The 14,565-nt window shown below is 51.2% G+C and overlaps 1 protein-coding gene across 1 annotated transcript; it reads left to right on the forward strand.

The window, feature by feature from the left end:
• The first annotated feature begins 895 nt into the window (after positions 1-895).
• LOC141155163 (FK506-binding protein-like) lies at positions 896-3,641 on the forward strand. Its single transcript, XM_073641856.1, has 2 exons — positions 896-1,044; positions 2,547-3,641. Exon 2 carries the CDS (start codon positions 2,583-2,585, stop codon positions 3,378-3,380), a length of 798 nt encoding a protein of 265 aa, XP_073497957.1. The 5' UTR covers positions 896-1,044; positions 2,547-2,582; the 3' UTR covers positions 3,381-3,641.
• The last annotated feature ends 10,924 nt before the right edge of the window (positions 3,642-14,565 follow it).

A 14,565-nucleotide genomic window follows, 5' to 3' on the forward strand; every position in this document is an offset into this window, starting at 1 on the left:
GAGAATCATAATGGCAGGTCAGTTTTAGCATTTAGTGAACGCGGTAAAGAAAAAAAAACAACTGTGGAATTGCACTTTTTTTTGCAATTTCACAGCACTTGGAATTTTTTTTTCCCTGTTTTCCAGTACACGATATGGTAAAACTAATGGTGTTGTTCAAAAGTACAACTCGTCCCGCAAAAAACAAGCCCTCACATGACCATAATGACCGAAAAACAAAAAAAAAGTTAAGGCTCTGGGAAAAAGCGGAGCAAAAAACAAAAACGGAAAAACCCAAGGTGGTTTGTGCCAAATTTTGCAACTCTTTAAAAAGTCGTAATTGATAAATCAGTCAAAAACATCTGGAATCCCCAAACCTCGCCCACAATGGTGAACATTGAAAAGAAACAAAAGAGGCGAGCGCGTGTAAAATAGACTAAAAAAAGGCAAAAATTAAGAGAACAATAAAGCAAAAAACACCAAAAAACAGACAAAAAAAAGTACAAATGTAATAGTGAATCGGACCAAAAAGTGTTCTGGAAAGTTACAGAACTTCTCATCCGCCGACTCTAGGGTTAGTGTATGTGACAGAGTGAAACCCGTCTGCATGTTATGCTGCACTTCATTCCACTCCCACTGCGCACATCCTGATACACCGGACAGTACTCACCATGTAGCTCGTGTCCGTGTGTCGCCTGCTGGCTGTCTCTTCTGTGTGCGATTGTTGCCTGCTGACTGTCTATCTGTGTGATTGATTGTCGCCTTGCTGACTGCCTCTGTGTGTGCGATTGTCGCCTTGCTGACTGCCTCTCTGTGTGCGATTGTCGCCTTGCTGACTGCCTCTCTGTGTGCGATTGTCGCCTTGCCGACTGCCTCTGTGTGTGCGATTGTCGCCTTGCTGACTGCCTCTCTGTGCCTCTGCTTGTGTGTGATCCACTGTTACACAAGCTTTCTGCAGTGCAGGAGGTAGGAGGGGGACCTACAGAGCATGCTGGGAAATCCAGCCCCCTTTCCTCCTCCTGATCCTTACCCTGCACTTCCTGCTGATCTCACAGCAGCATCAAGGTGAGAAGAGCCGCCATCCTCAGTCATATGCGTATTATGTGTGGTCAGTGCATGCTGGTTGTTGTAGTCCTGCAGATGCAGCGAAAGCTTATAATAGATGTAAGCAATGTTGAGCGCTGGAGCTGGCGTGGAACTACAAGTCTCATCATTCTGACTTCACACCCGGATATAATATTAATGCTGCATGCCACCATCATTAGGTGACAAAATTCACAAATTTTTCCCCTTGATTTCTATTCCTTTCTACGGTTTGTAACATCTAAGCACGTCTGGCCACCGCGGTTCACTTGTCCTACAATAGGCGATCCCCAGGGGTGTACTTACTTGTCAAATCGATCCATCTTGCAAGCAATATTGTATTTCGGTTGCACAACTATAAGACCAGTCTCCAGCCTAATCTATAACTCCTACCATGACCTGGACTTAAAGAGTTATTCCTAAAGTATTAAATTGTCCTCTATCCCCAGGATAGGGAATAGGTTACTGATTGTCGGGGGTCCGAGAGCGGAGAACCCCCTGAGAACGGAGCTCTAGAGCCCTATTAGGGATGGAGCGGAGATGAACATGCTCAACCTCAACTGCTGAAAATAGCGGATTCAGTCACCTGTGATCTAATGTGTATGGGGGTCTATGGTCTTAGGGCACATTCGGCCGTCTCTCCCAACTCCCCCATACGCTGGGCGAGCAGTCATGTGATTTCATTAGGGAGAACGGAGAAAGCGGCGGCTTAAGGGGCGTGAAAAATTTGCACTTTCCAACCCTTTTCTTCCCCCGACAGATGATTTTGTTGGAGGCCAACGTACACATTAGACTATTGGTGGATGTTGGTGGGTTTAGAGGTCTATAGGGTCTTCTGCTATCTAAGGGGTACGGCCACCTGAAGAAGGGGCGGACATAGTATTAGGGCAACCTGTGCAGCCACATAGAGGTGCAACACGTAAGGGGGTCACTATTACCTCCAAAACAGGTGGAATTGGGTATTATGATGAGATGTTGGACTGCTAAGGGCCTAGATAGGGTTATTGCACAGGGGCCTCTTATGTCTGTGTCCACCAGTGACCTGAAGTGGAAAAATCCCTGGTAACTTGTGTGTAAAATGGTTCTTATTAACTCCTGAGAGGGGTTCTTTACTGTGTGGTGAGCCTCAACCTTTAGTAACAGCTGATTGGTGGGGTGCCGGCTGTTGGACCTCCACCGATGCTACAGCTAGGTCATCAATATAAAAGTAGTGGACAATTTTGACAACAAGGTTACATATTGAAACAAAAGAACAAACCAAACATAAATATAACAGAAAGTCCTCACCCTGCCCCCTCCCGGGTTCTGCACCTTTGGGAGATGTCCCGGTGCCCATTGGATATCTCCGTCCTGGGATGATACCGGCTGTAGAATAGCTGTGATTCTCCTGCCAGTTCCTGAGTGATTCCTTGTATTAATATTCATTCTTTATAATCTGTATCCTGCAGATAATCTTCATTTATGCATTTTTTTATTCCTTACAGATAAGTAAGGCTTCGACCAAGGAATCGTGAGAGGCTATGGAGAGTCCTCCAACATCACCAATCTGCAGATCTTGGCTGTGCCCAGACGGGAGCTTCACCAAGACCATCCTACAGCTGGGATCAGGCGTGGACAAACCCAAAGAAGGTGCCAGGTGCACCATATTTCTGGAAGCTCCTGGTGACCCTATTACCATAGACGCTGGGTATCCTGCAGGCAGCTGGGTACAGATAGAATTGGGGGAAGGTGACTCCAGTCGGGACCGTCTCATTGACCAATGTCTTGAGACCATGGTTCCTGGAGAAGTCTGCAGAGTGGACCGTGCACTGGGCTCTCAGTTTGTCCTGCGATTAGCGAGTTTTGAAGATGGAAAGGAGGCGTGGGAATTAGATGTGAGTGAGAAGATTAAGAGGGCAGTCAGAGATCGGGAGGCGGGTGGGAAGGCGTACCGAGACGGGAACCTCGAGGGGGCAGAAAGACGATATGCCCGAGCCCTCAGACTTCTGGTCTGTACACCTGGAGATGCAGAAGAGGAGAAGATTGCCCTGCTTTCTAACTTGGCGGCTTGTGACCTGAAGAAGGGAAGATTACGTGAGGCTGAGGTGAGATGCACCCGAGTTCTCGACAAGGACCCTGACCACCTGAAAGCTTTGTACAGGAGGGGCATGGCCAGAGCAGGCATGTCAGACTGGATGGGGGCAAGGGCAGATTTAGAAAAACTGTTGAAACTGGATCCGGGAAACAAAGAGGCAAGAAGAGAAATTGTCAAAGTCAGGGAAAAGCAGAAGAGTGAGCAGGCCCAGATCAGTAAAGCTTTAGGGAAAATGTTCCTTTAATTTGTAGCCATAAATTCACACAGAGAAGGTGACATGACACAGTGCCCTGTGACTCAGTAACCCCACTAGTCCCACATCACCTGAAGGGCTGCGATCTGATGACTACTGGTGGCCTGCACTGCAACTCTGTCTCTGGTGAGAGGACAGACTCCTCCTTCAGGAAGAATGTCCATGAATGCACCGATGTATGGAGTGACGCACTGGATGCTTGGATGATATCCGTTTACAAATAAAGTATATTATTTACTCTATTTATTTTTACACCTGCTTGGTTGCATGCCTTCTACATTGTCATAATAACAATCTCTTGCCCTGTTGAAGACCCACAAGTAGAAGATAGGGCAGGACCAATTCTTGCCACTTTTCAACTTCTGTGGCCCTAGAAGTTCAGCTTAGTAGGTGTCGACCATGGTCCTTAGAGGTTTCCTGACCATCTGCCTCCCGAACCAATGCTACACTGATACCACCACCACTAACACCCGCATGATGAAAGGATGATATTCAATTGCCCCATTGACTTAGGAGCCAAACATGGACTGTGGTGACTTTGAAGAATATGAGACATTAAAGGGAACACGTCATCACAAACAACTTGCAGATATGCAGCTAATCCACAGGTTAACAGCGTTATTAAGCTGCCTGACGCCTTCATGCAGCCGAGCGCAGTGGGGAGAAAATGAACTTTATTCTCCTGTCCAGAATTCGGTTTCAGTCACGGGGGCGGCGTCGGTTCAGTCATTGCTCTGAGAATACAGAGCGGCGGCTGTAACCGCGTCCCCGGCCCTGACTGACTGACAGCCCTGATTGCCAGCCGGCCCTAATGCAGAGCGAGTGTCAGTCAGGGCCATGGACGCGGTTACAGCCGCTGCTCTGTATACTGTATATACACGACTGATACCGAATGCTGGAGGGAGAATGAAGTTATTTTTCCCTGCTTCATTTGGCTGAGTGCAGGCGTCAGGCAGCATAATAACGCTATGGGCTAGAGAGGAGCGAGCTGGACGGACCCTCGTGCAGTGGCCACCTCAGTAGTCTGCAGCTGCCGGACTGGAGACATATGACCTTCCTCCTGCCTGTTGATGGAGACGGCACGAGCTGCTGACCTTAGTGATTGACTGCAGCGCTATTGACATGACGTCAACAGATGGGTGCAGTGGCAGTGACACTGCCCTGGACCCGGGGAAGGTATTTAAAGCACAGTTTGTTTGTTTTTGACAACAAACTGTGCATGTAGGGCACAGCTATGAATTCTGGATGATGAGGCTCATACGTTTTGGCAGAGGGACCTGTGGAGCCATGGATGTAATGTCAGGCAGTTCACAGCTCTGTAGTCAGCGATAAAATGGAGGGCAGCACTCATTTCACTACTCAGCTGCCCCTTTCTAACGGTTTATTGTGTGGTCTAACGCCTTGTAGTTGAGTCGCTGTCACCCCTATGTGCACTTCATTTTTGCAATGTATATGGCTGATATATATATACTAGATGGTGGCCCGATTCTAACGCATCTGGTATTCTAGAATAGGTATGCGGCCGACCGGGCGCAAGCAGCAGAGCGGTGTTTACATTTGGCGCCAAAATCGCTGATTGGTCGAGGCCGGCAACCGCGACCAATCAGCAGAGCGGGGTTTAAATTTTGCGCCAATACTGCTGATTGTTCGCGACCGTGACCAATTAGCAGAGCATTGTTTAAATTTGGCGCCAATCTCGCTGATTGGTCGCGGATGGCAAATGCAACCAATCAGCAGAGCGTTGTTTAAATTTTACGCCAAAATCGCTGATTGGTCGCGGCTGGCGGTAGCGACCAATCAGCAGAGCGGTGTTTCAATATGCCGCCCATATCGATGATTGGTCGGGGCCGGCCACCGCGACCAATCAGCGTCATATTAGTGAGGACCGGGGAGCGGCGCTGCCTGTGCGGGTACTTCCGCTGCGAGCAGCTGGGAGATGAGCGGCTGCTCGCAGCAGAAGCATCCCGGCTGGCGGTGCTCCTCGGTCCTCCACTTGCCTTCGGGAGATCATAGCGCTGTTTAAATTAGGCGCCAATCTCACTGACTGGTCGCGGTCGGCTGGCGGCCGCAACCAATCAGCAGAGCGTTGTTTAAATTTGGCGCCAATCTCGCTGATTGGTCACGTCTGGCGGCCGCGACCAATCAATAGAGCGTTGTTTAAATTTTGCGCTAATCTCGCTGATTGGTCGCGGCTGGCAATCGCGACCAATCAGCAGAGCGTTGTTTAAATTTGGCGCCAAGCTCGCTGATTGGTCGTGGCTGGCGTTTAAATGTGGCGGCAAGATCGGTGATTGGTTGCGGCTGCTATTTAAATGTGGCGCCCAAATCGGTGATTGGTCGCGGGCAGCGGCTGCGACCAATCAGCAGAGCGGTGTTTAACTTTTGCGCCAAGATCACTGATTGGTCGCGGGCGGAGAGCGCGACCAATCAGCGAATCGTATTGGTGAAGACTGGGGAGCGCCGCTGCCTGTGCGGATACTTCCGCTGCGAGAAGCCGGGACATGAGCGACTGCTCGCAGCAGAAGTATCCCGACCAGCAGCGCCGCTCCCCGGTCCTCCCTTGACACCCTAGCCGCTGATGTCCCCACAGTATCCGCATGGTGTTACAAAGGTCCGGACATTTGTGTTAAAAATCGCTGATTGGTCGCTGGTGCCACATTTAAATAGCGTCCGCGACCAATCAGTACAGCGGTGTTTAAATGTGGAACCAAGATCGGTGATTGGTCGCGGCCGATATTTAAATTTGGCGCCCAAATCGGTGATTGGTCGCGGGCAGCGTCCGCGACCAATCAGCACAGTAGTGTTTAACTTTTGCGGCAAGACCGCGACCAATCACCAATTTGGGCGCAACATTTAAATAGCGTCCGCGACCAATCAGCACAGCGGTGTTTAAATGTGGCGCCAAGATCGGTGATTGGTCGCGGCCGATATTTAAATGTGGCGGCCAAATCGGTGATTGGTCGCGGGCAGCGCCAGCGACCAATCAGCGATTTTTAACACAAATGTCCGGACCTTTGTAACACCATGTGGATACTGTGGGGACATCAGCGGCTAGGGTGTCGAGGGAGGACCGGGGAGCGGCGCTGCGGGTCGGGATACTTCTGCTGCGAGCGCCCGCTCATGTCCCGGGTTCTCGCAGCGGAAGTATCCGCACAGGCAGCTCCGCTGACATCCATGCGCCTAGGGTGTGAAGGGAGGACCGGGAGCGGTGCTGACATCCAATTGCTCGCGGCCGCTATTTAAATGTGCCGCACAAATCGGTGATCTTGCCGCAAAAGTTAAACACTACTGTGCTGATTGGTCGTGGACGCTGCCCGCGACCAATCACCGATTTGGGCGCCAAATTTAAATATCGGCCGTGACCAATCACCGATCTTGGCTCCACATTTAAACACCGCTGTGCTGATTGGTCGCGGACGCTATTTAAATGTGGCGCCAAAATCGGTGATTGGTCGCGCCCGGCGTCGGCGACCAATCAGCACAGCGGTGTTTAACTTTTGCGGTAAGATCAGTGATTGGTCGGGTCCGAAGACCGCGACCAATCATCGAATCATCTTGGTGAGGACCGGGGAGCGGCGCTGCCTGTGCGGCTACTTCCGCTGCGAGAACCGGGGACATGAGCGGGCGCTCGCAGCAGAAGTATCCCGACCCGCAGCGCCGCTCCCCGGTCCTCTCTTCCGCATGGAGGTCAGCGGCGCTGGTGGTCGGGGTCCTTCCGCTGCTACTGCCCGGGAGATCAGCGCCTCGCGCCGCTCATCTCCCGGCTGCATCTCCGTCCCGCAGATGGGTCCGGCGGTTGAGGTCCTTCCGCTGGTACCAGCCGGGAGATGAGCGCCTCGCGCCGGTCATCTCCCAGCTGCATCGCCGCTGAGCTCCGTCCCGCAGATGAGCCGCTAACGGCCGCCATCTTTTTTCAGAAATCGCACGGCGCTGATAGGCCGCTGCCGGACCAATGAGCGACGCGGGATTTCCAGAACAGACAGACAGACAGACAGGATAAGACGATTATATATATAGATGTGTGTGTGTATGTGTGTGTGTGTGTATATACTGTCACCATGTGGTTGGATGACCACATGACATGCTAATGCATGTGTATATATATATATATATTTCAAAAGAGAATGGAACAGCACCAGAAATCCATGAGTGGGTGCACGGCCTCCCAGACAATGATTCCATTGTTTAATAGTCACATATATCAAAAGAAAAGCAGGCAGCACTTCATAAGTGACTTTTTAATGGGCTAATAAAGTCCTCACTTTTGCTAGTACTGATGGAGTGCTGCCTGCTTTTCTGTTGATATATACACACGTGGTTAAAATTGTTCGTACCCCTCGTTTAATGAAAGAAAAACCCACAATAGTCACAGAAATAACTTGAATCTGACAAAAATAATTATAAATCTATGAAAATGAACAAATGAAAGACAGACATTGCTTTTCTGCTTCCACAGAAATTTAAAAAAAATTAAACTCTTGAAATAGGCCTGGACAGAAATGATGGTACCCCTGAAAATAATGTGACAAAAGGGACATGTTAAATCAAGTTGTGTCCACTAATTATCATCACAGGTGTCTACAATCTTGTAATCAGTCAGTGGGCCTGTATATAGGGCTACAGATACTCACTGTGCTGTTTGGTGACATGGTGTGTACCACACTCAACATGGACCAGAGGAAGCAAAGAAAAGAGTTGTCTCAGGAGATTAGAAAGAAAATTATAGACAAGCATGTTAAAGGTAAAGGTTATAAGACCATCTCCAAGCAGCTTGATGTTCCTGTAACTACAGCTGCACATATTATTCAGAAATTTAAGATCCATGGGACTGTAGCCAACCTCCCTGGACGTGGCCGCAGGAGGAAAATTGATAACAAATCAAAGAGACGGATAATATGAATGGTAACAAAAGAGCCCAGGAAAACTTCTAAAGAGATTAAAGGTGAACTTCAAGCTCAAGGAACATCAGTGTCAGATCGCACCATCCGTCGTTGTTTGATCTAAAGTGGACTTCATGGGAGACGACCAAGGAGAACACCATTGTTGAAAAAAAATCATAAAAAAGCCAGACTGGAATTTGCCAAACTACATGTTCACAAGTCACAAAGCTTCTGGGAGAATGTCCTATGGACAGATGAGACAAAAATGGAAGTTTTTGGCAAGGCACATCAGATCTATGTTCACAGATGGAAAAATGAAGCATATCAAGATAAGAACACTGTCCCTACTGTGAAACATGGAGGAGTCTCTTTTATGCTTTGGGGCTGGTCTGCTGCATCTGGCACAGGGTGTCTTAAATCTGTGCAGGGTACAATGAAATCTCAAGACTATCAAGGGATTCTAGAGAGAAATGTGCTGCCCAGTGTCAGAAAGCGTGGTCTCAGTCGCAGGTCATGGGTCTTGCAACAGTATTATGACCCAAAACACACAGCTAAAAACACCCAACAATGGCTAAGAGGAAAACATTGGACTATTCTGAAGTGGCTTCTATGAGCCCTGACCTAAATCCTATTGAGCATCTTTGGAAAGAGCTGAAACATGTCGTCTGGAAAAGGCAACCTTCAACCATGAGACAACTGGAGCAGTTTGCTCATGAGGAGTGGCCAAAATACCTGTGGAGAGGTGCAGAAGTCTCATTGACAGTTACAGGAGTCGTTTGATTGCAGTGATTGCCTCAAAAGGTTGTTCAGCAAAATATTAAGTTAAGAAGAACCATCATTTCTGTCCAGGCCTGTTTCATCAGTTTAATTTTTTTTAATTCTGTGGAAGCAGAAAAGCAATGATTGACTTTCATTTGTTCATTTTCATAGATTTTTAATTTTGTCAGATATAAGTTTTTTCTGTGACCATTGTGGGTTTTTCTTTCATTAAACGAGGGGTACCAACAATTTTGACCACTGTTCACCCACTCACCAGTGTAGCTGCGGCTCCTGCTACACTCACAGTCAGCGCCCACACTGATGTGCTGTACAGGAATATACAGTGAGATGTGGCCAGTACCCAACATGAAGGGGGAACGTCTCATCTAAACTCAGTCCCAGGGGCCTTGTACTCAGCAATGTGGCAGAGAGCGGCTCCCGTTACACTACCCCACTGCTCCTTTCTTCCCAACCTGTAGCTGGCGGCCGCTCACATTAATGTGCTGAGCAGGAATGGACTGTGTGTATGATTTGGGCTTAGTGGCTCCTGCACTAAGCGATTCCTGTTACAGTCAGTTAATATATTAAGAGACAAAATACAGAATAAGACATGTCATCCAATCACCCTGCGCCGGCGGTGTAGCAGAAAGTGACTCCAGCTACTATGACTGTACGGCAGCACGGTGGCTCAGTGGTTAGCACTTTAAATATATATATACAACACAGTGGCTCAGTGGTTAGCACTATAAATATATATATACAACACAGTGGCTCAGTGGTTAGCACTATAAATATATATATGCAACACGGTGGCTCAGTGGTTAGCACTGTAAATATATATATGCAACACGATGGCTCAGTGGTTAGCACTGTAAATATATATATGCAACACGGTGGCTCAGTGGTTAGCACTGTAAATATATATATGCAACACGGTGGCTCAGTGGTTAGCACTATAAATATATATATGCAACACGATGGCTCAGTGGTTAGCACTGTAAATATATATATGCAACACTGTGGCTCAGTGGTTAGCACTGTACAGTGGGCAGCACGGTGGCTCGGTGGTTAGCACTGTACAGTGGGCAGCACGGTGGCTCATTGGTTAGCACTGTACAGTGGTTAGCATGGTGGCTCAGTGGTCAGCACTGTTACTTTGCAGCGCTGGGGTCCTGAGTTCAAATCCCACCAAGGACAACATCTGCAAGGAGTTTGTATGTTCTCCCCGTGTTTGCGTGGTTTCCTCCGGGTTCTCCGCTTTCCTCCCACACTCCAAAGACATACTGATAGGGAATCTAGATTATGAGCCCCAATGGGGACAGTGATGATAATGTAAATCTGCGGAATATGATGGTGCTACATAAGGCAGGCATAATAAACTATATTACAAAGGGATCTCATTGTTGGTTTGTCCTGAGTATTTTATGTATTCAAAATATCTGATGTCTGTATGTGACGCCCATTACTACTAATTCCACTAATTTATGTGAGCATGGGTAATGGGTATATATATATGTATGTATGTATGTATATAGATAGATCGCAGTCATTATCCTGCCCATAAGTGGATGCATTTTCTATTGCAGTCACCATATTGGGATGAGCTCTCTGCTGGTATATATAACATATGTGTAAATGACGCGCCCCCTGGGACATATTCCTTTTTGAGGGGAATACCCGGCACCGGATCAGATGGGGGGGGTTGTAGTCTCCGAGCGGCTGTGACCCGGTCCCGTGCCCAGGGCGTCAAGCTAAGTGTTATGTGGCAGCTTTACAGATGTTACTAAAGTTCTTTTGTGTCGACTACGCCACCCGTTGTGATGCGGTCACTGTGGCCGCCGCTGCTGCAGGGTCCGCTGAGGCTGATGGTGGGTGCGCAGCTTGGTGAGATAACCCCCAACGGGAGGGGTATAGCCTCAGAGGGGACAGGCGCAGAGGATGGGGGTTGTGGTGGTGCGATGCAGCCGGCAATGAAGACAGACTCGGGTTGTGCAGTTAAGGGTGTTTACTTACTGCTGATGTTGTACTGGTCACTCCAGCTGCTAGTGACCACCCGAGCCGTGCTGCGTCCACCGGGTCCTGGATCCGGCCAACCCCCAAATAAGTCCAGAGCGTGGCCCTGAGCTCTCCCTCTGTCCTTTCTTCAGCCGTCCCCACCAGTGATTCACCTAGGTCCAGCTCCCTCGGGCCTTCTTTTGGGACACCCTTGGCCCTGGGTTCCCTGACCCTTCATGTGGTGTGCCTTCGGGGTGAATGTGGTGGGTGACCGTGACAGACACTGCCCACGGTCTCCGGTCTCTGGCTGGGGAATGTCTTTGCCCCCACCAGCTTGGGTTCCGGTACCCTCTTGCTGACTCCTCACCCGGTGCTCTAATTTGGGTTCTTGGGTCCCTTCAGTCTTCCCCCTCTGGGTCTTTCTCTGCTCCACTCTCTCTCTCTCCAGGGCTGCTGTTTCCTTCTCTCTCCTCTCCAACTGACTTGTTCTCAGCGTCTGACCCTGATCTAAGTTGGTGCCCTCCTTATATATCCCTCTATGTGTGAGCTCAGGTGACCAGCACCCAATGAGCTCCTAACACTACCCAGACTGCTCCCCCTATCTGCCCCTACACTACATGGGATGTACCACCCCCCTCCCACTCCAGCCAGGAACAGGCTCGGTTGTACCTGCACATTTCTAAGTGGGAGTACCGTCGGCCTGCTCCTCTGGAATGGGATGTATGTAGTGCATGCAGTCTATCTGAGCTCAGTTCCACACTCCTTCCTTACCCGGGAGTGGAATATCACACCTCTGGGTTGAGGTGCAATACCCCTGTAGCAGCCGAATCCTCAGGGTGCTACATTCCCCCCTGGTAAATCACAGCACGTCCTCGGGCTGTAAGACATAAAACACCAAAACATACAAAATTTTTATATGAACATATAAAACATATAAACATTATATATATATAAAACTTTTTATATAAACATTCTCGTAGACTTCTCTTGTCTCTGGTTCCTCCTCCGGACACTGTGCAACGTGTGTCCGGGAAAAGTGCGACAGTCTCTTAGAAAAACTGGTTTTCCTATAAAACCGGTAGGGGGCGCTTTAGGACGCGCAACTATATACAGGGAAAGTTGGCCGCTCTCAGTCCTCGGCCAGGTAGAGGGTAGGGAATGGCTGCTCACAGTCCTCAGCCTGTAGGATGTAGGGGTTAACGGGTAAACAGTTCACTGGTCCCAACGGGGACTATTTTAGCAGCAGCAACAGTTCCAGTTTCAGTTCCTTTATACCCCGTTTGGGTAACTATTTACATCACTTCTCGGCCGCACTCAACGGCGTCTTCCTCCTGCTCTTTCTTGATATGATGTTTCTTCAGACCCGTCCGGGTCCTCTGACTCCTCCTCCCCGTACCGCAACTCCTCCTCCGTCAAGCGGTGTACGTGGAGGGCGTAAGGTCCTTTGGCACACTTGTGCCGGGTGAAAGTGACCTCGTCTCCGACGTAGAGGTCACGGCCTTTGTGACCTTCCGGCAGGTGGGACTCGACATCTCTGCGGGTCACAAAAACGTCACCGCGGTTGTTACGGTCCCGAATAAAGCCCCACCCATGCTGCGGGTTGAACTTTATCACTGTCCCGATGGTGCGGGGACAATGCGCTGCACGGGGGTTCCTCCTAGTCCGGCTCTTCTGCTCCGCGCTCTGGATTTGGGCCTGTTGTTCTCTGACCCGCCTCTCCTCCCGTTCTCTCTTAAACTCTGCCAGCTGTTGACGGCTACACTCTGTACGTTCAGCTGCGGCTGCCCGAGTTTCTCCGGTGAACCCCATCAAATCTTCTCCCGTGGGGTCCCACACGAATTGGGCTTCTGCTAGAGGAGGCGAGACCCGAGCCACGGGCTTCGGAGCCGGGATTAGGGGCTCACACAAGGGCCCTAGTCTTTGCTGCCGCTCCAGCTCAGGGTACCCTTCGGGCCAGATGAAGGGCCGCCCGTCCGGCCATGTGAGCTGGCCGAAGAGGTCCTCCCCCAGGTGTGGCACCCTAGGTATTGCGGGCGCGGGCGCGGTGGTGGTGGCGCCCGGGTTGCCCAGGCCTTGCGGCCAGGCCTGGGGCACCTGGAAGGTGAAGGGCACCGTTAGGACGGCGGCGCCCTGGGCTACCTGGCCTTGCGGCCAGGCCGGAGGCTCCGCGGAGGTAGGGGGCGCTGTTGGTGATGCGGCGCCCGGGGGTACTAGGCCTTGCGACCAGGCTGGTGGTAATTCCTGCTTTGTCACGCTCCGGGTCGGGGCGCGTGACGTCACAGGGGTCGCTGCAGCGGCTTCCGGTCGGGGCCTAGTCCATGGCGGTGACCTGGCGGCTACGGGCACAGCAGGGGGACTTTCGGGCTCTGCGACGGGGAGCTGGGGCAGGTCAGCGGTGTCACGGCTTGGGGTATAGGCGTCCCCTTTACCTGCCTCCATGCGTTCGGCTCCCTCCTCGGCGCCGTCTCCGGCCTTGGGTCCTCCCGCGCCATCCTCAGAGGCGGTCTGCTTCCTCTTCCAGGGTAGCGTGCTCCGTTGACTGGTCTCTGGTTGCTGGGTCATCTCCCGGCTCCACTCCGCCAGTATCTCGCGCTGTACCCCGGGCCATCCTCCTTGCGAGGCCCTCCAGGGCAGTTTGTGCACACTCCCGGTCTCGGGGGAGCTGCGCTAGGATCTCCGCTAGACCTAGCGGGGTTGTGGACTCTAGCAGGCTCCTGACCATCGGGTCGGTGCTGCTCTGCTCGGCTTCCGGCAGGCTCCTGGCCAGCGGGCCGGTGCTGCTCTGCCCTTCTTCCTCGGTCTCTAGCAGACTCCTGGCCAGCGGGCCGGTGCTGTTCTGCTTTCTTTCCATCTCCGGGTGAGCTCCTCCGCTACTCCTTGTTAGACCTCTTGCCTCCGGGTGCGCTCGCTCCACACTGCTCCAAGCGACACCCATCTTTTCTCTTCTCTTTCGTCTCCTCCCACTTCGAGGGCGGTCCCGGGGCAACTCGGTGACTCTCAGCTCCAGGGGGAGTTCTTTCACGCTGACAGACACCTCCAGCATCACAGTCTCTGTTGGTGGGGGCGGTTTCCACTTTTGGCGCCATTTTCTGTCCTGGCCCACGATGGGAGGTGGCCTCTTGCCCTCCTTTGGCACGCCCATAATGGCGTCCGCTGCTCTTCCAAGGCGGGAAATCTGCGGTTTTGGCGGGAAGCGTCGCCCAGTGGCGGGAAACTCTGCAGATGGCGGGAACAAGCTGGAAATGGCGGACAATCGGCGGGAAACAACTGGTGATGGAGTCCGATGGCGTGGACCCTCCGGAACCGGCAGGAGTCTTCTTTCTGAGGTAAACTTGCACTTTTCTTCAGGCACGCAGTACCCGGGTGTTGCGGGCACGTAATCCTGCCGACTACGCCAAAGTTGACGCGCCCCCTGGGACATATTCCTTTTTGAGGGGAATACCCGGCACCGGATCAGATGGGGGGGTTGTAGTCTCCGAGCGGCTGTGACCCGGTCCCGTGCCCAGGGCGTCAAGCTAAGTGTTATGTGGCAGCTTTACAGA

Source organism: Phyllobates terribilis, unplaced genomic scaffold (assembly GCF_046119375.1).
Source record: "Phyllobates terribilis strain yellow unplaced genomic scaffold, ASM4611937v1 Scaffold_7__3_contigs__length_470593459, whole genome shotgun sequence".
In the NCBI taxonomy this organism is placed as follows: Eukaryota; Metazoa; Chordata; class Amphibia; order Anura; family Dendrobatidae; genus Phyllobates; species Phyllobates terribilis.

Coding starts and splice junctions, on each gene's coding strand:
- LOC141155163 (XM_073641856.1), top strand. CDS start 2,583: ATGGAGAGTCCTCCAACATCACCAATCTGCAGATCTTGGCTGTGCCCA.